The sequence below is a fragment of the Oryzias latipes genome, chromosome 12 (assembly GCF_002234675.1).
Source record: "Oryzias latipes chromosome 12, ASM223467v1".
Lineage (NCBI taxonomy): Eukaryota > Metazoa > Chordata > Actinopteri > Beloniformes > Adrianichthyidae > Oryzias > Oryzias latipes.
In genome coordinates, this window is record NC_019870.2 from 16,546,829 (window position 1) to 16,569,780 (window position 22,952).

General features: G+C 38.2%; 1 protein-coding gene across 1 annotated transcript in view; it reads right to left on the reverse strand.

Moving 5' to 3' along the window:
* LOC101175418 (transmembrane protein 132C) overlaps nt 1-22,952 on the reverse strand; it is a 243,408-nt gene that overhangs the window by 64,987 nt on the left and 155,469 nt on the right. Inside the window, exon 4 of the mRNA XM_011481983.3 lies at nt 5,191-5,334. Within this exon, the coding sequence (XP_011480285.1) occupies nt 5,191-5,334 (144 nt within the window). The remainder of the gene's footprint in view (nt 1-5,190; nt 5,335-22,952) is intronic.

Sequence of the window (22,952 nt, forward strand, 5' to 3'; positions counted from 1 at the left end):
CGCTTGTCAGAATCAAACAAAGAAAACATGAATATTTCAAGCACCAGTAGCTCCAACTGGTGCTTGGTTCGGGGATGTTTTAGAATGTCCGTCATTATTGCTTCGCGGCTGTGTAGACGCTACTTGGCGTCTATCTTCTTCGCTGGTATGTGTGCTCAGCAAGGCAGTTTTGTGTTTGAGCGCCCCCAAGTTGTGTTTTACTGTAACTTCAGAAGCTCCAGACACGTGAGCAAAAGCGCCGTTCTTATTGGTCGAGTAGATTTCGACGCGACGCGTCAAAAAAAAAAAACGAACCCGAGGCGTTTTTTTTTTTTGACGCTTTAACGCCTGGCGTTTTTTCGCGTCGGTGTGCACACTCTCATTGGGGCCCTTTGTTTAGTCACGAGGCGTTAAACGTCGGCGAAAATCGCCGGCGAAATTCGTCCCGGTGTGAACAGGCCTTGAGACCTAAAACAATGAACCATTGTACTCAATACCACCACTTTGATTTAAAATCAGAGTCAGTATTGAAAGAACACAAAATTCGTTGATAATTATTTTTTTTTCTAATACATTTACACCATGTTGAAATTGGGGGATCAAATTTGAGACAGTGGGTAAATAAAGTGCTTTTTTCCTAAACTTTCTTGTCAATATTTTTGCTTCTTAAACTAACATTGTTGTGACCAATAAATTATATTATCTCTATCTTGTTGAAAAATTATATTGCAGTTTTTCCTGTGGATTTCATCAAAGGGTTTAATACACATTTTAATACCTAAGAAAGTTTGATTTTTTTGTCTATTATTTGATGAAGTGGGCTTTACAGGGTTAACACGTAGCTTCTTTGTTTTCTTGTGTTATAGGCTTTTGACAGTGGAGTTGAAGTGTAACCAAAGGCCGTAATATCACACGGAACCCCAAATGTATCCTTGACTGGTGTTAGGGAAGGAAACACTGTTTTACTGCAGACACAACTCTCTGATTTTTCTAAGGTTTTATAAACATAATGTCAAGTAAACACAACTCCATGCTCTCTCTGTCCTGCTAAAAAAAAAGAAGTAAAATACTTATTTTTGTGCAGTTTTTTTTTAAAAATCCAAATCCTTCTTATTTTGAAAAAAAAAAGAAATTTTGTTTTAATCCCAACATTAAAAGACCTTTATATTTTATTGTGATCTATTATCCTGATTGCAATGCACACATTGGATTCTTATTATTTTGAATGACAGAACAAATTGTATGTTGGTGAGATTTAACCATTTTTCTTCAGTCACACAACTTTCTATCAGTGTGCTATACCTTCAAGTACTTCCTGTGTGTGGTTTGCCTTCACATCTGTTGTTTCAGTCTGAATTTAGTCTGAAAATTAGGTGGATTCCTACCAGAACAGCAGAACAACCCTTACTGGGAATTGGTAAAATGTTCTGCTGCAGAAATCAATTTCCTTTTCCTGCATTCAAAAATATGTCAATTGAGAACATAAGACTTTCATTTGATACAGTGATGGCATTTTCAGGCTAAAAACAAAAGGCAAATAAATGATTAAAATGTATCACTTTTTGGCTATTTGTAAAATGCCGACTGAGAAGGAAGGCTGTTTTCCATCAGAAATGTAAATCACTTTTAAAGCTGTTGTTAGAACGAATGTTGATCCATCATTTCTTGTAATTTCTCCAACTAATAAAATAAAGTCAAAATTAGGATCCTTAACTGTGTTTATGATGCACCTAAGCCCTCGACATTTATCTTTTGCATTTGATTTTAACTGGCATTATTTAACTGGCACTATTTTAATTTTTTAGCAGGCAGTTGGCTGCAATAACACCAGGGACATGTTTTTGTATTTAACCCTTAGTTCAATCACGTAATGCTGAGTGTCCAGCAGTGTGGCTTTAAAAACCGTTTGGAAAACAATGTTGGATTTGAACCCATAATTTCCTGATCAAATATGGGTGGATGGATTTTACAAGTTGATTGTTGAAGTTGAATGACTGACCAGCACCACCTTCACATAATGTGAAAGTTCATAGATGGCCGTGCATCACAATCATGACCAGGATGACCGGAGACTTGATGACACAAACTCAATACAGTTTACGTACAAAACTGAAAAAAAGGACCATGGAAGCAAAAAAAAAAACACACATTAATAAACCTACAACTAATAGAGAAACAAAATAGGGAAACAAAAAAAGTCACAAGACAGAGAATCAGACGACATTCAACTGAGATTGTGAACTTAAATATGTACTGATGGTAATGAAGTCAATCAGAAAACAGCTGACAGGATTGAAAGCTTGGTGTTAATAAATTAGGAGGAAGTAAAAGGCCCAGATTTAGCCAGCCTCACTATGGGGTGCAGGTTGAATATCAGGGGCAGTAAGCCTGCGTGTGCTGTGAGTTTGGGTTGTCAAATCCCTAAAATGCAAAACTGTGCTATTATCATATCAGTTCATCTATCCATATCTCTATCTTCCCATTTAATCTATTTAACATGTCTACAGAGTTTTGTGTTGATTTAATTCCTGACACTTTCTCTTTAAAAAAACTAAAATTTTACGGCGATCTATTAGTGGGCAGCTAGTGGCAGGCATGTGACAGGAAGGCAGCAGCGCGATAATTGACTCATAGGGTCTCCAAGGTCCCCAAAATCGTCTGACGATCGGCCGATTTCTGACTGCCACCCTCCAACCACCCCCCTGCTCCTGTCCCACTGCCACCATCCAATTAGAAATCGCACAGTAGCAGCGAGGGGGCTCGACGATTGCAGCTGACATGGGTTGGGGGCCTGGACGAACATGAGCGGACATCAATTTGGCAATCCCATCGTGGTTCCTGCATATGAATCCTGCTGTGGTTGGACCTCTTGGACCTATGTTTTAGGCGACGGGGCTTTGCCCTTGCTCAGTTTACCCCAGGCTACCGAGCAGATGGTGGCCCTTGATATGGATTGCCACCTTCAGGAGACATTTACACATTGTTTAATAAGAGCTGCCGCTGGCTGGAACTCCGGCTGATTTTCGCCCTGTGGCCACCCAGCTGTCGCCTGATTTCATAATGGCGCCATGCCACCCTGAATGACTGCTGTTGTCATCTCGAAGATTCTGCTGATGACTCCCCATCACATGGTGGCAGTTGTATTTGTGACAGTAGCATTACAGGGTTTAGAGCCGGCACAAATAGGACACTGGTTTTGGCCTTGTTGGTTTGGGCCTTTATCCTGTTCTTTTTTTTTTTATACATATACAGTCTGTTTGGCCATCCATCCTGACATGTTTTGTCTTATTTTATTTTTTGTGTTCATTTTTTCTTTGTGTTTTTTTTTCTTATTGTAGATTTTTTTTAACTGTATATTTTTGCTCACCATCACATCTGGATGGGCAATCACCTATTTAAGGGCACATTACCCCCCTATTACTGTACCTATATCCGACCTTGACATTTAGGGTGAAAAAAACAAAAATTAAAAGAAAAACAAAACTGATTACATGTGACCAATTCCAGACGTGCAAGAATTTTATAGAAAATAATATTTGTTGGGATGCATACTGTAGTTAACACCATCTTCTTCCAAATTTTTTTTTTTTTTCTTATGCCAGCCAGCATCTAAATAAAGTGAATTTCCTTTCAGGCTTTCTAGCGGGTGCAGAATAGCATAGCAGAAAACCACATTCACCACAAATGACCTTGATATAAGCAATCCTGTATAATTCAACGTGTGCTCCTCTCAACAGGTCTGCAGAGAGATGCATATGAATGATATAGGACTCTTCATTTATCACTGTCATCACCTTGACAGGAAGAAGGAAACAACAAATCAGGTTGTGTCACTACCTGTGTTCAAAAATTGGGATTTTATCTAGTGCCTTTCAGCTGAATCTTCACAAAAGTGGCCTGACATTTACACAGCCCATGTTTGAACATTTTTGAGCAGTAAAGTCCTTCATAAAGTAGCAAAGAAATATGCGTTAACCAATTTTAATCATTTAGAGCATAAATAGAAAAATACAAATGTCAGTGAACTTGTCATTTTTATGTGATATCCTGGCAGCTGTGTTTTACTCATAATAGCTTTGAGTAAGTTTCTAAGGCTGGCTATAAATTACATTGTGCTGCACCTCTTTAATGAAGGCTCACCAATATTATTGGCCATAAACAGCACATTTATTATGTAAAGTGCCTGACAACCAATTTCAGTGCATCGCCAGATAAGGAGAGTTTGTGAGTAACTGCTCCTTCCGATTTCCCTTTGCAGCTATATTGACTTATTGTTGACACTGTTTTCCTTCATTTAGTAGGTTTTGACTTAAACTTTAAATTCCCACTCTGATCATCGGATTTTGCCATTTTTAGTCAAAATCTAGGACATAAGTTTCTGCAGAGCGGCAGAAGTTCATCAGAAATTACCTTTGAGCTGTGTGCGGGACTGTTGGTGGAAATTAAGCCCATCTCCTCTTCCCATCACCCATCTGTTTCCACTCTCTACTGCTAGCTTACAGTCCCTCACACCCCCAACCTAATATGCAACAAAATGGCGAGGAATATTGGAGCTATTTAGCCATTCAGTTTGAAACCAGATACCAGTTCAGACGAGACAAACATAAATCTAGTCGTCGATAAGTGGATGCATCTAATTGGACCGGAATAGGGAGCTTGTGGCCTGCTGATGACACAACTACAAGCTTATTCAAACGATGTTTTTTCATGTGCTCCTGATTCACAACAGTTTGACTAAAGAAATACCAAGACACATTTTTAATATTAATTTTCTTTATATATGTCCTCCTTCATGAGAAAAAAGCCATAGCAAAAAAATGAATTTCATTGGAATGGGTCTTTAATAGAAAGTAAACAAAGTATAACAAAACAAAAGTGTGCTCTTGAAATATGTAGACAATAACAAATATAGAATTTCCCTTAATATATTTATTGAGGGCCAGCAAACCCATCTTTCACCTGAGTGATACATTTTGCTCAGTACCCTTGGCTGAGTACTTAAGTGCTTGGCAGTGCCAAAGCACTACTTGTTGGGATGCTGAGTCATGCCCTTTGTCTTTATTCTTTACAGTCACTCTCCAAAGACACTTGTCAGAGAAATAGTGTGCAGCCACCCTTTAGTTTCTCACTGGCACATGAGTTCATATTTCAGTTGTGAACTTATTTATCACCAATTAGAGAGAGAGAGAGGGTGGAGGGGGTCCAATGTACCTTTGACTGAAGCTGTTCTCCTTCCTGTGGCAGTGTAGCGTCACAACCCCGGGGCCTTCGCTTCGTACGTCCTGGCTCACCGTCCACACAACGGGGTTGCTGGCTCTGACCCCCAGGAAGGCCACGCCCTCCTTCAGTTTGACCCTGCAACATAAAGTTAAAGTCCCCATTGGCTGTCATGCATCTTGCTGTGTAAAGATTATTCAGAGAAGAGAGAACAATCCAACCACTTCATAATGAGTGTGAAGCAGGGAGGCATTCGGTCCCATTTTTTAGAGTCTTTGGTTTGACTCACGATAATCCAGCCCAGGCTGGACACTCCTCCACAAGGCCACAGAACATACCAAAACATACAGATTAAAAGACATCTAAAAGAGCAAACCGTCTTTACTGCATTCCTTTACGCCACACATTTCAAAGGCCCAAGTTATCAGTTTCTTTCTAAAACAAAAAAGTGTGTTTTAAATTGTGCCCAATGCACATCAGAAAGTACAGACTTCAAACACAGTTCTATGAATCATTCACACCCATGAAGCATTCAACAAAAACTGTATGTGTTTGTGGTTCTTTCTGAAGTCCAAGTCTTTGGAGTGATTTTTTAAACAAGAAGAATGAGAGTTTGGGAGTTTTACACAATGTCTTGCTGTTTCTTAGTTCTCACATCTAACAGTTGATATGAGTTGTGTTTTTGTTGGAAACAGTCCTTCAGTGTGACTGCTCCCTGAAATCCATCCTCAAAATTTGACCCAGTTTTCCAATCTCTTTGTTTTGTCTGCCACCTTCTTAGCTGCTTTCATTTGTGCTTTGGGGTTTCAAGACCCTTTCAAGAATAAACTAAGACACAACCTTTTGACTTTAGGATTTGAAAGAATAAAAAGGAAGAGGAGTAGTTTACCAGTTTAAGACATGGGACATAAGCAGGTCATTCTCAGTTTTCTCAAAAGCAAAACTATAGAACTTTAAATCAAAAATGGTACGGAAGTTGGACTAGTGGCAATTTGGGTTCCATTGAAAGACCCACTCAGATAAAAATTGTGCATTTGGTGTTTCAACATGTTCTTGTGGCATTTTCCTTGTGATAGCGCACATACAGTATATAGAGAAAACCAATCTCAGAATTGCATTTCTGAGTATTTCTTAATTCATATAATAGTGAATCAGAAGTGAATGAATGAAGTGATCCACAGAGCAATTGCGTTTACCAGATTAAGACATGGGACATAAGCAGGTCATTCTCAGTTTTCTTAAAAGCAAAACTATAGAACTTAAAATCAAAAATTGTACGGACTTACAGACTTGCAACGCAATTGTTCTGTTGATCAGTTCATTATCTTTGCTGGATGTACACGACTACGATGTTGCATTATAACATCATAGAAAGAACATTTACACCCCTTAGGGGTACTTTTTTATTCAAACTTTTATCTATAGCAAACATCAATAGATAAACAGATGGGGTGTTTTTTTTAATTGACGGGTGACCATAAAATCTTCTGAAAAACAATAACCCTGCTAGGTGTGTACCAGCTTCAAACAGACCAATTTTTAGGGACATTATTTCGAGTCGGGTACCTCTGATCGTCTTTTGACTGGAATCTAAGATCACAACAACAACAGCGAGCAATATTAGGACTATCAAGTTTATCAAGACTATCAAGTCATACATGGATCTAGTCGTCTACGAGAATGGAGCGGAGCTGGCCCATCCAGCGTAAAAGCTCCTTTTCTAACTGCATTTTTTCATCTCCTTCTGATTCACAATAATATGAATTAAGAAATACTCAGAAATGTGCCACTAGTCCAACTTCTGGCATCAACTGTATAAACCCTTTCATGGATCGGTTCCTTTCAGCTTCAGAGCCGTTTTTTTCTTGTGCCCTCTGTGCACTTTGAAAGACTCAACGGCGTCATATTTCATTCTGTCTCTGGGTCTCTCAACAGATAGTCTCAGAGACAAATCAGAGGCAGAACGGATACACTATGAAAGGGTTTGACAAAGTGGCATTATATATGAGTGATGCTGTAGTGATGCTGCCACTATGTTCTGATATGAAATGTTGTTTGTTTAAATATATCTGACGCTCATTGACCTAATTTTCTGTTTTCACACCATCTGTGTGGAGAACTTTTTACAATGGAAAACACAGTTTCAACTTCTTTTTTCAAATCCTTTAAGTTTGAAATTGATTTTAATGTTAATATGGCTCATAAGCACCTTTAATAAATCAATATTTTAGTTAGTAAACAAAAGAATTGTGCATCCATTCACAGTTATGTGCATTTGCCCCCTTTGTAGCATCACAGATCGGCACAAAAATAAAATATTTTCCAACAGTGCAGCACAGAAATTAAGTCAGTCAGATTCAGTTTCTGAGTTTTTTCTGTTTTTCTACTCAACAAGGTGAATTTCATGTCTCTTTGCTCAAGTCTGCTTTCCTGAAACCTTGAGAATCCTGAAGCCTTTTTTTTTTCTTGTGTTTAATGCCACACTTCTAACACCTAACAAGCTTTGACCACAAGGAGTTACAGTTATGTCCCTTTGTTCCACAACATTTTAACTCATCATGAACAGCCAGTCGTATGAAAGAAGTTCACATTGTGAGAGGTCATATGAATTGACCAAGGAAACGGGAAAAAAATTGATCCAATATGTGCCCTTTATTCTGCTATGCCACTACGAAAGAGGCTCAAGTTTTACATTGGATGTCATTGTGCAGAACTGGATAATGGCGTTTGAGTCAGAATATTATTTACATCTTACTTAATGAGCTCTTCTACAAAAAGGGAGTCCATTTCTAAAGTTTTGGTTCCTGAAAGATTCAAAGTAAGTCAGTGGACTTATACTCTTTAAAGCAGTCTCTGCATACAATTTGCACATATTGAGAGAAAAGCTTTGGTCTTTTGGTACAGACTGCTGGAGCAGGTGAAAGATCAGCTGGTTCATCCACCCGTCACACAATTTGCCAACGGCCGTGGAAAGCCACAAATTTGGATATGCATCTCGCCAAAATCACGCAATATTGTATAAGATTTATGCAATACCTACCTATGAACTACGTAAGTATACGCAAGAACTGCGTAAGTCTCAAACCGACCAAGAATTTTGACCAGCTCAAAATCAAATTCACTAATTTGTCGAAACATTTGATGGATATCTACGCACATCAATTAATGAAGAACCCAAGAAACACTTGTGAATTATGTATATCACACTTGTATAGACCGAAATGTCATCTGTGGACCATGTGCAAATTGTACATAGCGGCTGTGTGACGGGGCCTTAACCAGAAAACTCCCCTTCCCTAAACCAAAACTGAAGCTTTTAGTTGTAAAAAAAAAAGTCCTTCATTGGGACTAAATTCCTCTTTGAATAGTAATTTTTTTTACCAAAATGTCTGAATTCAGTCTATATGTTTCAGTTTTACAGTGATCTGTTGGTTGGAAGATAATTGCCTTCCTGAATCCAGAAATCTGACAAGATTCTATCTGATGAAGGGGAAGGTTCCAGCTGACAGATGGATGGAAAAAACTGATGGAAATAATAGAGTAGGAACAGCAAATGCAGTGGTCTCATCAAGGAGTTTTTAGGTCAATGATCAGAATCCAGGAGAGTGACTCTTCCATATAATATCTTTGGTTCCTAACCTCCTACATCTGTTTCAAAACTCTGTTGGTTAAAGAAATGGAGAACCAGGGGGGTCTTTGTATTAGTAATTTAGTTTTCTGGTGGGCAGCAATAAATTGTGAATTAAATGGGGCAAACAGGTATTTTGCAGTCACAAGTCCTCCCACTGAAAGAGATCAGCGTGGTCTGTGATGTTCACCATAGATACACTTCAACTGTCAATGCCAGAAAAAGGAATCCAGGAAATGACATTTTTAAAGAATTTTGTTTGCATAATGGAAGAGAAAATAAGTAATTATCTCCTTAAAACAAGCAAAAATCTATCTAAAAAAACTCTTCTATCCTCCTATCATTACACATATTAATGTGACCTATTTGAACTGGTTATCTGTATGAAAGACACCTGTCCACACCTTCAAACAGCCAGACTGTAACTATTCCACAATGATTATGACCCAAGAGCTGTCAGAGGAAACCTGAATAGGCCACCAGCTCTGATTGGTCAGATTGTGACGCTTCTGTGACTAAAGTTCTCTTTTTCTCCATTTAAGACCCAAAGGTATCTCACAGAAAGTAAAAGCAGAAAAACAATTTCACAAATCCAGCTACTAAATGAAAAAGCTTGGGAAAAGAAAATGGGAGCAGAAAAGGTAATTTTCTTCTAATTATAACAAATAAAAATGTTTTTGTAATCACATTTTGGAAAAACTTGATTTAATTCTCCTTTTTTAAACCACGATATTTATTATTTAGTTCATATGCAATCGGGATAGAAATGGTTTCGGTATCTTTATATTTATTTTACTCTTTTTTACTGATGATTAAAAGTTTTTATTACTGACTCGTCATCCTCTATATGAAAGGCCTAAAAGGAATTATTACAAGTACCATATTTTTCGAAGTATAAATCACAGTTTTTTCCATAGTTTTTGTGTGGGAGTGGCTCAGGTGGTTGAGGAGGTCGGCCAATGATCGAAGGGTCGGCGGTTAGAATCCCCGCTCCCCCCAGCCGACCGTCATTGTGTCCTTGGGCAAGACCCTTCACCCCCTCTGCCTCCAGAGTGGCTCCACTTGTGTATGAATCAGTATGAATGCGCCGGTTATGGTAAGCGCGTACTGGCAGCCACGCCTCCGTCAGTCTGCCCCAAAGCAGGGTAGCTTACAATCACCAAGTAGGAAAGAGGGGTGAATGAATAATGGATACACAATGTAAGCGCTTTGAGCATCTAGAAAAGTGCAGAAAAATCCAATCCTTTATTTTTAGCCGGGGTTGCGACATTTTTGATTATTTTTTTTTAGAAGTGAGGGGAATGTAAGTGTGTGTATCAGTATTCCAGCCAGTCTTACGCTGGGCTTGGTGAAATTGTTCCAACGAGACACATAGGAAGAATTCAACAAACTTAGTGATTTGAAGTGATATAAAGAGTTTAGATGACTTGTTCTTTATGCTATGGTTATCTCATCAATTGTTCATATGTTGCACTAATATCCTAGCGCGAGCTAAATATGCATAAATGCTTTACAGTAGTGAAGCGTACATATATTCAGTCTATTATTATTATAAATGTTGTTGTAATGATTTCCCTTTCAAAATAAAGTGTCGGTTCTTGTTCCCGTGTTTTGTTTAATACATTCTCCCAAAAGGTGCCTCTTATATATGATTTTTTTCTTCTTTATTGTGTATTTTTTTGGCTGCTTGATTTATACTCCAGAGTGACTTGTGGTCTGAAAAATATGGTACTTTTAATAGCATGGTACAAAAACTCAAACTAATCTGGAAAAAAACACCTAACTAAGCTTAAAAATATCCAGTTAGTGTAGGAATGAAGAATTTTGCAGGTGATTAAATGTTTTTGATGCTTCTGAGATATATTTTTAAAGGCTTTTTCATTCATGAAACCTTTCTCTTCACCCATCTAATTATGTTCTAATTTCCAGCATTCCTGGTCAAATTCTGAATTCTGTGGGTGGGCATTAAAGAAATAATGAACCGTGACCTCCTCCTCCTCTTCCACGATTGTGTTCAAGAGTGGCTGCTCTTAGTATCCTCTGTCACATGAAATTATCAGTCAAAACATGAATGGCTCAAATCCTAGATGTAATAGAAGTTGTAGGAAAACAGAAAAAGAAAGAATTGTGAAGAATCAGAACAAAAAAAAAAAAAAGAAAAGAAAAAGGTGAGAGGAAATAAATAGTTCACTTCAGTATAACATGAATGTCTGGGTAATTGTTCCTGCACTGTCCTCATTCTGTATCTTTGAAAGACTTGCAAAAGATACGGGGTGTTAGCGGGGGGATAATGATATGACAACCCATGCGGCGGTGCGTGGAAGAGCACAGTCATTACATCTCCCGCATTTACCAGTCGCCTTTGATCTTATCCCGGTTGTGTTGGTCGTTGCTCCTGACGATAAAAGCTGGAGACCGCTGATGTGGAAGATGAAGACTGTAATTAGGGGAAGGCATCTGATTGCTGCTCTCCTGTTGCCCTGTTTTCAAGTTGTCACCTTATCTACCGCACAGTAATAACTACAACTTCACTGGCAAATTTGGAGCTGACATGAAACTGTGGGGGTACTGCATTTCAAATACAGCCACGATGCACTGATCGCATATCAGACTCCGGTTAAAAAAAAATAATAATATTGCTTCCAACTGTTATTCCTGACAGCTTTGTGTTCTTATTTTTGCTCAGGCCACAGTACCCTCTTGTGGGACTCACTTTTACCTACATATTCATTTCACTCAACAATGACATTTACTAGCGAATACTTGGGCTCTTTTTCTGACTAATATCAACAGTTTAGGTTATCTCCCAAGCAGTGGCAGCGCAAGAAACTTTATATAGGGGGGCGTGAGGGGGGCAAAAGAGTTTGGAAGAGGGGGGTAACTGAATGAGAACAACAGTGGAAGGCCAAATGAAAGGATCAACCAAATGTGCTTTCGAAATAGTTTTATTTTTGTTACTGTTATCATTAGATCAAAATTGTATATAAAGAATGTTGCTTTTGTTATTTTTGTAATGCTTAAAGAAGTTTTTATGGATGATTTCTTAAAATTGGTCAGTAATTATAACAACACTGGGAGGAAAGTGGGGGTCCAACATGTTTTGCTGAGGGGGCAACTGCCTCCCCTTTCTCCCCTGTAGCCACGCCCCTGCTTCTCTACCACTATATAAATTTTTGTTCAATTTTTCCTGGCATTTCTTCACAGGAAATAATGATTTAATGAGATACATACATGGTGAGTTTATGAATTGATCCAAACAATGATACTGTGCCTCCCATGTAGTTGTAATAACTCACAGTCCTTTTCAGTCATTCTTTCTTTTTCTGTCTTTATAAAACGCATCACTTGATATATATTTGCTCGTACAGTATTTCATGTATTGTCCCCACTAGATGCCATAGAAATCAAGCAAAGGGTCTAAATTAACAAATGGCATATTGTAAATGAGATTGGTTTAGCTAATGTGATTTTTGAGGAGGGAGAAAAATCGAGGGGTGGTAGGGGTGGGGGGGAGGTAATAAAGGAAAGCAATCTGAAAGGAGACCCTCTTTCACAAGCATCAGCACATGAAGTTGCCTCATTAATTCCATGAAACCTGCATCAGTGAGATGAGGACTCATGGGCGACAGCAAAAGCCGCCTCTGTCTCTATCCGCAGCGCTCGACTCATGCGGCGAGGCGACGCAGGTCAAATGACACCTGATTGCACCAGTTTATGCAGTTAGCAGATAAATGACTGTTTAAATAAGAGAAAAAATCAAAACATGAAATCTCACAGGTTCCCTTGAGTAGCTGCATATTGGATGCCAGAAATTCAACAAATAAAGGCACTCACCATTCCTGAAAGTTCTCACATTTTTTATTAAAATATTTGCCCTTGTGGTAGTCTTTTCTTCAGTTTTAACACGCTATTAGTTTGCCAGTTATTAAATCCGAAACTTTAATACTTGTAGTATTTTTCAGTATGTAAATCAAGTAAGAACAGGTCTTAACCAAAGTATGTGTTTAAATTAGGGATGTCAAATTATCGAGTTAACTGTCAGTATTTTAGTATGGACAAATTAGTACTTAGTAAATCTTGTTAAACTTATTGTTGATCCATAGCAAGGGTGGCGAACACGCAGCTCTCGAGCCTCATGCGGTTCTTGGCCAATGAGTGTGCAGCTCTTTGCGTCTCATCATATTTTCTATATACTGTGCCTCATTTCAAAATTTTTTCCCTCTTAAACCACACTCAAACCATCAGAGTGTATTAAAAATAAATAATAAATAATAATAAAAGTAATTTGACAGTGTGCGTGTGTTTGATGCTGCCCCCGACACATACGTGAGCGCCAGTCATTTGCGCAGGTTACGCAGAATGCCGGACCACATAGATAAAGATTTGATGTGCCTGCAGACTGTTACCCTCATGGTCAAAATGGTGAAATTCCGAGTAAAAAGATAAACACAGGACGTTTCTGGAAGAACGGGAAGATTCTTACTTTTTTACTGAACAGAATGGCAAGTCGCTATTTTTACTATGAGCTTTTGGAAGCAGTAACATTGTTCATGGCAGAAAACAACAAAACGTATCCCGGAGAAAATTAAAAACTCTTCCTGATCTGATACAAATTGTGTCCTTTATGAACAAGTTGAAGCTTTTCAAAGTGCACATTCAAAACAGCAATCGTTTCACTTTCCTTCTTTGTGGAGCTCACAGCAGAAGGCTACAATCAGAAGGAATAAAGCGCAGAAAATGACGCTGCTTGCGCAACTGGACGGAAACATTACATTGCGGTTTGAGGACCTGCAGCAGAAACGGCCGCAGATCACGTTTCTCATCTATCCTTCTAATGCAAAGACTGACTGCCTGAGATCCCCGCTTGTCACTGATGAGGCAGCGAGAGAACAAGAGATGATTGAGCTGAAATTTCTTTGAAAGAAGGCCCTGTTACATTTTGGAGAACAGAAAAATACCCGTGTGTAAAAGAGCTGCTCTCAAGCTACTGTCAATGTTCTCCTCAATATATGTCTGCCAGTCCCTGTTTATTACCTTAAAACACGTGAAATCAAAGCATCGGTCCGTACTGACCGACACTCACGTAAAGGGACTAATCAGAGAGGTTACGACTGGCCAGGGGGTTAACCCCGCCTTCAGCCCCTAAGACTCATGGGAAGTGGGAAATCTTAAGTGTAAAACCATGAGCCAGGTAGCTGTTAGCAGAAGTGAGTATCATGCCGTTTGTCTGTATGTGTGTGTGTGATTAAGTTAATGGGCTCTTATTGTGGAAATGGGGGCATCGAATAACGCAGCCAGTTTAATGGTAACCTAACATTTGTTTGTTTACTATGTTGAAGAATGAACTGAGTCATTGCAATGAATTAACATTTAATAAATTCCTTATGATGCCTAAGACAGTCATTCAACTTTAAATAAAAAAAAGCATATAAAAGCAAAGTTATTCTAATGAAGGTAAAAATTAATTCAAGTTGCACACAACTGAAATGTATTGTACTTAATGTGTTATGGAAAATAATACAGCTTTAATTGCGTGTTTGTGTGTGTACATCTTGGCAGGTCAGTGTGTGGTGTGGCTCTTTGACTCTCACAGTGAAAAAATTCGGCTCTTGGTGTCAAACTTGTTCGCCACCCTTTATCTATAGGTATTATCTAATATAAAGCCCAACAAGGTGTCAGTTGTCAGACACTAAAGAGCTTATTTCATGCAAAATCAACTTTTTTAACCTTTTTTGGTGTATTATAACATTCATTCCTCACAAAAAAAAACAACAACCCCAAAGCAGTATTTGGATCCATTCACGCATTTCTGAGTATTCCCCTAAAAAACCTTCCCTATGAGCACCAGCCCCTCCTAATCCACGAGAACGAGCGGATTCTCACATTGTGGTGTAGATAAGTCAGGAACAGCCCCTTCCAGGAAGAGTGAAAGCTGCCAGCACCTGGGGCTAGGGATGGGTCCCCGGTATTGAACGAGCCCTTGGGCAACATTCTTCAAGACCGCAGTATCGTTAAGATCTGACCTCAACGGTTCTGCTATCGTTACTGGAGAAGTCACATTTTTTTGTGTCCCACAAGATATACGTTATCTGCCATATTTAACTCACCAAGTCAGTCAATCTTCTGTTAATTAATGATGATATTAATTTGGCTATTCTCGCTGAAGAAGAGACGTCTGTTGTTAAAACCTTAACGATACCCATCCCTACCTGGGGCCCTGTCCTACACTTTCTCTGTGGACCTAGCGTGATCAGCAAAACACTTTCTTTTTATATGCATTATATGCACATCCATCCTTGCAAAAGTTCAGATGTTTGTTGCTGTGTTGCAGCTCTAGGTTGACGTTATGAAATGGGCAGCGGTGCCTCAAGTTGGAGTCGTCTTACTTCCGGATAGAAAAATGAGCTGTGAAAATAACAGTACAGCATGGTATAGGCCCATTAAATGAAAAAGGTCAAATTTTGCCCTCAATCCTTTATGTAATAAAAGAAAGGTTTTTTAATGTTTTTATTTTTCCATGTTTTAGCTGATATTAATAGCTGATTCCCAAAATGAACAAACAAAAAACAAGTTTATTTAGTTTATTTAAAAGCCTTCAAAAAACTGTCGTTGGGTAGCAGGGTAAATCAATTCTTAGTACGTTCAACTTGTTACTTGTTATATTTTTTAGTTTTCAATAGTTTTTCACTAAAAGCATACAGGTTGTTTTGCGGTGCATCGTGTTGTAATGGTAATGACTACAGAGCCTGCACCATCCTTGCTCCCCAGCAACGGAGGAAAGTGGTGTATGTGTTGACTGTCTTGATAAGTTAAACAAAGCATCATTTCAGAGAGAAAGTTTACGGTCTTTTTTTCAGTTTATGAAGTAAAAGTTTGTTTCAAATAAACAGTCTTAAGTGCAATTTATTTAATTCCTCAGGTGTCACCTCCTCGTGTCTCATCTCCTTAGATTCTCTTTTCTCATTCTCTTCGGCTGCATTCCAGTCTTCAAAATTTCTAAATCACTAAACAGGTTTAAGGAAACTATAAAATTACTCATGGCCTTTCTGTCTTGCTTTTAAACATAAACTGTGAAATAACGTCAACTTATGTATTATAGATTTATGAGAAGTTTGTGGTTAAATTTTTTTGGATTGCTAAGAAACGTTTTTGATAAGTGTTCGATATTGAAAACATTTCTCTCGGTTGGGTAAAAGTCCCATGACTAGTTTAAACCATTTTAGAACAAAAAATGTATTTAGCCTTGATGGATAACAACTGTAGAAAACTGTGCTATAGTGAGAATCTATAAGCTATCATTCACACACACACACACACACACACACACACACACACCCACACACACACACACACACACACACACACACACACACGCGTGCGGACGCACATGCACACACAATTTAAACAACAAAAGGCAAAACAACAAGAAAAGCCCATTGTTCCTGGTGAGGTCATTCTGCTGGTGGTAGGGTCATGATGTGGGAGTATGTGCTTGCAGATTTTAGACCATTACTAAATAAGCACAAAGAAGAAAATTATGGTTTTACTGATGCTGTGTTTGTAAGTATTCATTTTAAATAAACTAAATCTGACAATGTTACACGCAAACTGTAAATAAAGGCATGCATTTTATATCATTTTATATCTTCTATATCTGGCACACCTGTCAGCCTCTAATTTCTTCCTGCTCTCTGTTTCCAGATTCTGCTCTTTTTGAATGGCAAGATAAATCGTTACAACAAGCTACAGATTTTACGCTCCCAGATGACAATTCAAACATAATTAGTTGAATAAAATAAATACATTTAAAAGTGTAAAGTATGCATATTTTAACCAGAGTGATACATTTAAAATAAATAAACTAATTAATACACTGATGAACCTGAATTGAATCTTTATTGATTCCCAAAGATAAGACTGCAATGCTCGTTTAATTTATAGCTGAAAACAAAAACTAATTTGGCATAAAGCTAACAAAAGTTTTTTTTTTTTTTTTTTTTTTTTTTTCATATTACCTTTCCTCATTTAGGAGTGCCACTCAGAAAAAAAACCAAGATAAACTGAAATAGAACAAAGCCTTGTCTCTTTAAACGCTTTATTTGCCACTCTGGACTAATGCTGAGGCTCGGTAATGCCATATTCAGACAAAGAGAAGTGGATCTGTGAAGTGGATATGTTCTCATCTCCTTTACTAATATTCAAAAGGTACAGTAGGCAGGCTTGTGCTGTCATCAACAACTTGTAGAGCCAGTAGTAGGAAGCCAAAATTACAAGTGGGTTGCTACTAGAGAGTTGTGCAAAAAATTTGGTTGGCAAAATTATTGAAATCTACATTTTTAACAGTTTAAAAGCTCAGGGATGATTGGGTGTGCAACATAGATCATGAATGGTTACCTGTTACTTAAACTGAAAAACATTTTAAATCTACTTTCTTGTGTTTTGTATCAATCTTGTACTCATTTATGTAAGAAATGCAATAGGAAAATGTTACCACAGCAGCATACTGATAATAATCAGGGTGTTTTTCACCAACTGGCCAAATTGTCAGAAAGAAGAAGGAAAACCTCAAGCAAGGAGATACAGTTCCTAAATATTTTGGCTATTGCAACTATAATTGCTGATAAGAGAAAATAAAAAGGCAGTGATATTGTTTTGGTGAGGAAAAGACAAATGCAATACCTATCCCAATGTCCTTCATTGTCCATCTTTCAGCATTTCCCCTCAGTGGTCGCCACAGCAAGTCAGATTCCACTGATTCACACAGGTGGTTTGGCAGAGACTTTTACGGCAGATGCCCTTCCTGAAATAATTCTATATTTTATCCGGGCTGGGGACAGGCACAGGAGGATCCAGACTTAGGTCCCCCTTGTGGCCACATAGGCACTGGTGCGAAGAGTCTTGCCCAAGGACCCACACTCATTCATGTGTTATGATATGTTGGAAAATAGCTAACAAAACGTGTTGGAATTGACTCTGAAACAGCGGTTCCTAACATTCAAAATTCATTTTATTAATGTGAAACTATAAAAAGAGAATTAACATCAAGTTCACCAAGCTAGACCTCCATGATAATTTTTTTCTAAAGCTGCCTTGCCACTAGGATTTCTAGTCAGTGGGTGCACTAATTTGGTTCATGAACCAGAGTTTGTTTCCCCCAATAATCTGGAAGAATTCTTCATTCTGAATGCACCCCTGCAGGTCCAGGACCTGGAACTGCTCTTTGAGCTATCTTTCGAGGTGATCTCTGATTTCTAATCGGACTGAACTCTGGTTCGCTCTTAGTTTTTCATGTCTGGAAAGTTCTGTGCTTGGTGCGGAACAACTGGACCACATGACTACTGTAGAAGAATAGAACAGAATAGAAAGGAAGCAGCCATAAGGTGCAGACAAACATGGAGCAACAAAAACGCCACGCAACTCATTTAAATATGGTCGGATGAATGAAGGCTCATTAAAACAACTTTTAACATGATACAAATTGCTTCTTATTGTTTTTCCCGACAATCTTTATGTCAAAAAGACTTATCAGCGCACCTTCTCAATTGTTGCCTCCACAATAACTGCCTTGCAGTATGCCTCTGCCATACCAAAGAAAAACAGTGTTGTACCTGCCGTTGATACAGACGTTCAGAGTTGGTCAGCGAAATATAAAGTTTAACTGAGTGAACTATCCAGACAAAGCTACAAATCACTAAGCTTTGGACTTCCATTATTCCTTCTCTCATTGCTTTGCCCCACTGTCATAATTTATGGCCAATGACTGAAGAACATTGGTTCGAAACAGAAATGTCAGATGAAAGGCAGTCCGATTATAGACCAAGCGCAAGGTTAAAGAGTCGATCCAAAACAAATTAAGCAAACATCAGACTTTTCCAATCTGAAAACACTCCAAAGCTACCGGCAAGAAGTACAAAGAGAAAAAGTAACAAAACAGAAACAGTAATTAAAGTTCCAGGCATGTCCAAAGTCCAGTCTTTGGGCCAAATGTGGTCCGTTTTCAAATTTCAAACAACCTAAAAGCTCCTTTCATAAAATCAATACCATGTAGCCTGCAGCACTTTTTAAAAACTGTGCGTACGATTTTCTTATTGCGGCTGGCTAAATTACATTTTCATATCTGAGGCACTACCAAACAAGACTATGCTATCAACGACAAGCTAACTGGGAATGAACAGCGCAAACATTTGACAAACTGACAGTGATTTGGGTAAAAATGTATTTAGATGGATTTTCTATGAAAAGTATACCATTGCAAAGAATGTCAGGGCCATACACATTTCCACCCCATCAAGTCTGGCCTTCTTTGCAAAAAGTTGGAACACCTCTACTCTAATCGATCTCGACGAAATTAGTTGACAAACTTTCCTTATATTAAAACATGCTTAGATTAGATCAAAAAAAGAGAGTAATCTTAATCTAAAAATCTATATTACTATAAACCCTGCATCAGACTGGAAACCTGTCCAGGGTGTACCACCCAACAGTAGCCTGGGACAAACTCCAGCAACCTCATGAACTCGAAAGGGATATAGCGGATTAAGAAAATGGATGGATGGATGGATATTACTATGAAGTTATTTGTGGAATATTATTGAAAACCAACAACACAATTCAGGGAACACACATTTTCTGTATTGGTAATAAGGCAAATACTGATTTTGTTTCAGAAGCAGATGCAACACTTGCAGACTTTAGAATTTTTTCTAACCTGTCCAGTCCAGCAGCAGATTAGACAAATAATCGGTATAAGCCTCTTGTATTTGATAAATTTTATCAAGACAAAAGGACGCCCAACGTGCATATTTATAAACCGTTTTATAAAATGTTTTGTATTTTGTTTATTAAAATTTTATTTTCATTTCATTACTTCATTATTATTTAAGCAAATTTTTTATCCAGCAAATTCCTAGATAATTGGAAAGCAGTCTTGCTAACCATCTTCCATAGTATCATGAACAAACTCAAACACTTGTTTCTGTATATGAAAAATAAACTGCATCCACTGCAGCTTCAGAATAAGAAATTACCATGTTGCCGTTGGAAACTGCTAGAAATAAGACATAACATTTATAAAAGGAACCTTTATCCATACGACTGCCTTGTATTTGGCAGAACAGATGCTAAACTGGTTTAGTCCGATTATCTTTGCATGACTTTGTCACACAAGAAAATTTGGAACTTGGAGACAAAATTAGCAGCTTTAATAAAATAAAATAAAAATAATAAAAAAAAAAAAAAAAATTTCTTTCAAAAAGTGAGATTGTCTCAACAGAAATGTAATAAAAAAGTTTCAATTCTAGGGACCGTGGAGTAAAAACTAGTCCAGTGTGAGAGGTATGCGAGCAAAAAAACTCAAGCTGCCAGGCAAATTCGAAAGGACAGGTGTTCTCCCAAACTGGATGAAAAAAGGCAGATGATTGGAAAAAACCATCAAAAGAAGACAAGAGCTGCAGAGAGGACTTTATTGAATAAGGGACTAGAATAATAAAAATTGCAGCCAGCAATGGCACATGCTGTCTGCTCTGATCTAACATTTGTAACAACAGAGAGAGATCAATGTCATCCTCAAGAGGCTATTTGCAAGGTTATTTCACCCACTCAACTTGAAGCTGAAATAATAAAAATGAGAAGAAACAGGAGGAAAATGGCTCCCTGTATTGCCATCCAGGTGATAACAGATCATTACTTTGGCAACAATGGAGACACAGACCTGGGGGAACTCAATGGAGCAACACACACACACCCCTACACACGCAGGCACACACACACAACCCTATGTCTATCTGATAACACATTCAGGGAATGGTGGACAAAGTAAACTTTGAGATTTTTTTTTTCGAAATTGAAATAAAGTGAACAAAATTGCCCTGTCACAGAGAAAGCACCTTTAGCTCCAGCATCACAAAAACAGGTGGAGTCTTCAACCAGAAACAATCCACCAAAACACGTCTGAATACTAAAACCCTTTTTAAGTTAAAATTCTGACACGTCAAGATGGCTCATTTTTTCACAAATCAGTCTCCATATCATTTAGGTTGAAATTTCCCACAAAGGAATACTATACACACATACATACATACATACATACATACATACATACATACATACATACATACATACATACATACTATTACAAAACTACTAGTGAATCAAATACTATTATAAGCATACTAACGAATGCTCAGAATAAAACCTTTTCTTGATCCATCTTTGCTGCTCTCAGTAAAAAAACAGAAAATAATCTCAGCCACCTCTGGGGAAAATTAAATTAATTAGTAGCTAGTGACACACAAACCAGCCTGGGACCTGGACCAATAAATTAATATGGTGAAACAGGGTTGCAGAGGAGACGCTCTGAGTCAATTAGCTGAGGAGTAGTTGCCTGTGGAGTGTTTTTAGGGCTGAGTGGACATGGGCAGATGTGGAGATAAAGAGCGAGCTAATTCAATTAATGAGTTTGATGCTGCTCTTTCCATTATCAGAGTCGGTGAGAAGTGCTGGTGCATGGCAATGCTGCGAACAGTGGACAAGATAAACACTATCAGATGAAAGGCGCTCGCCAGACAAAGCCCGTCTGCACCCGTTGCATTCTGCTGCGTCTCCGTCTTGACTGATTTTATCCCCTGAAACGTTCCACTATTTCCCTCCCCGCATCAACACGCCACAGCCTCTCTGCAGGCTGCTCTCTGCTTCATCAGAGATCCTCCACACTGTTAGTCATGCTAATTCATGTCATTTAATTACCTTACCATGGTGGGTAAACTTTCATCTAGTAATTTGAAGGTCTACTGACTGAAAAGTCTTAATTAAGTAAAGTGTGTAGAAATAATTGGCAGTTTGTTGGAGCTTTCTTAGTTTACTGTTTTTGGCCCAGCACACGCGTAATTAAGACTCGATGGTGCATGAGAACACTTTAGAAAAGTTTTTCAGTCTTGCAAGCAACAAGGTTTGTATTCGTGCAAGTAGATACTGTGCATGCAAGGTCACCCCCCAAAAAAACTACATTAAACCGCCCACTGATTAGGACAGCTGGCACACCCAAAACTGCTCAGTCCAAAAAAAGGTTTTACAACACCATAACAGAAGGGAACGAAATAATTGTAGAAATATTGATTAGAATGCAAGCTGGTTTCTGCATGGACTCTACAAACATTTTACTTTAGGGTAGCTCTTTAATTAATTAATTTGATGGATAGCTTTAGTTTAATGCTAAAATACCTTTTAACATTTAAAGGGATATGTTATGTCAATTGTAATGTCAGAACACTGGCGATGGATCAACAATCTAGTGACAACTGAGTTTACATAGCTATAACAGATTTCTTTCTTGATGACTAGAGTTAGATTGATGGACCCGATGGAGGGCGATGGTGGGACAATAGTGGAAAGCAAGTATAATGATAAATATTAAACAAAGATGAAGATGATATGTTAGGGCTGCTTACTCCATGTCTCTCCTGAAGGCGGCACTAGAGAAAGAGGGTAGTCAAACCCAGTTTTCAAATTGGATTAAAATTAAACCATTATTACCCCCCCAAAAATTAGTATTGCTCCAAATAACCCAAAACTGTATCCCAACATGAATAACCCAAGAAATGGGTTGAAGAATTAATCCAATAATTAAAGGCTAGGTTACACAGCCACTACGTACATTTTGAACCTTGATCACATATGAAATTTAGGTCTTCCGTGACACATGCATAATATATGTGATTTAGAAGTGTTTTTGCGTTCATCATTTGTCGATTTATGCAGATGTTCATCAAGGGTTTTCTCCGACGGGTCTATTATTATGTAAATCTTACGCATTTTTGCGCAAATTTGTGGCTTTCCACGACTGTTCTACATATAAACAGCGCAATAATCATGCAGGGTTCATGTTCTACGTTGACTTAAGTGTTCTTTGCGTGGTATATTCGAACTTCTACTGTGGGTCTTATCGTGGTTTATCCGTGATACATCTCTCAATATTTCACATAGAGACCACAACTTTTCTCACCTTTTCCTCGTATATTCATGTATGAGCAAATTTTATTCGTGCAATATGAGCAAATTGTAGAAAATATTCGTAGTGGCTGTGTGACATGTCATCAACAGTGTGAGACTGTTGTTTGATACACCTTTTTTA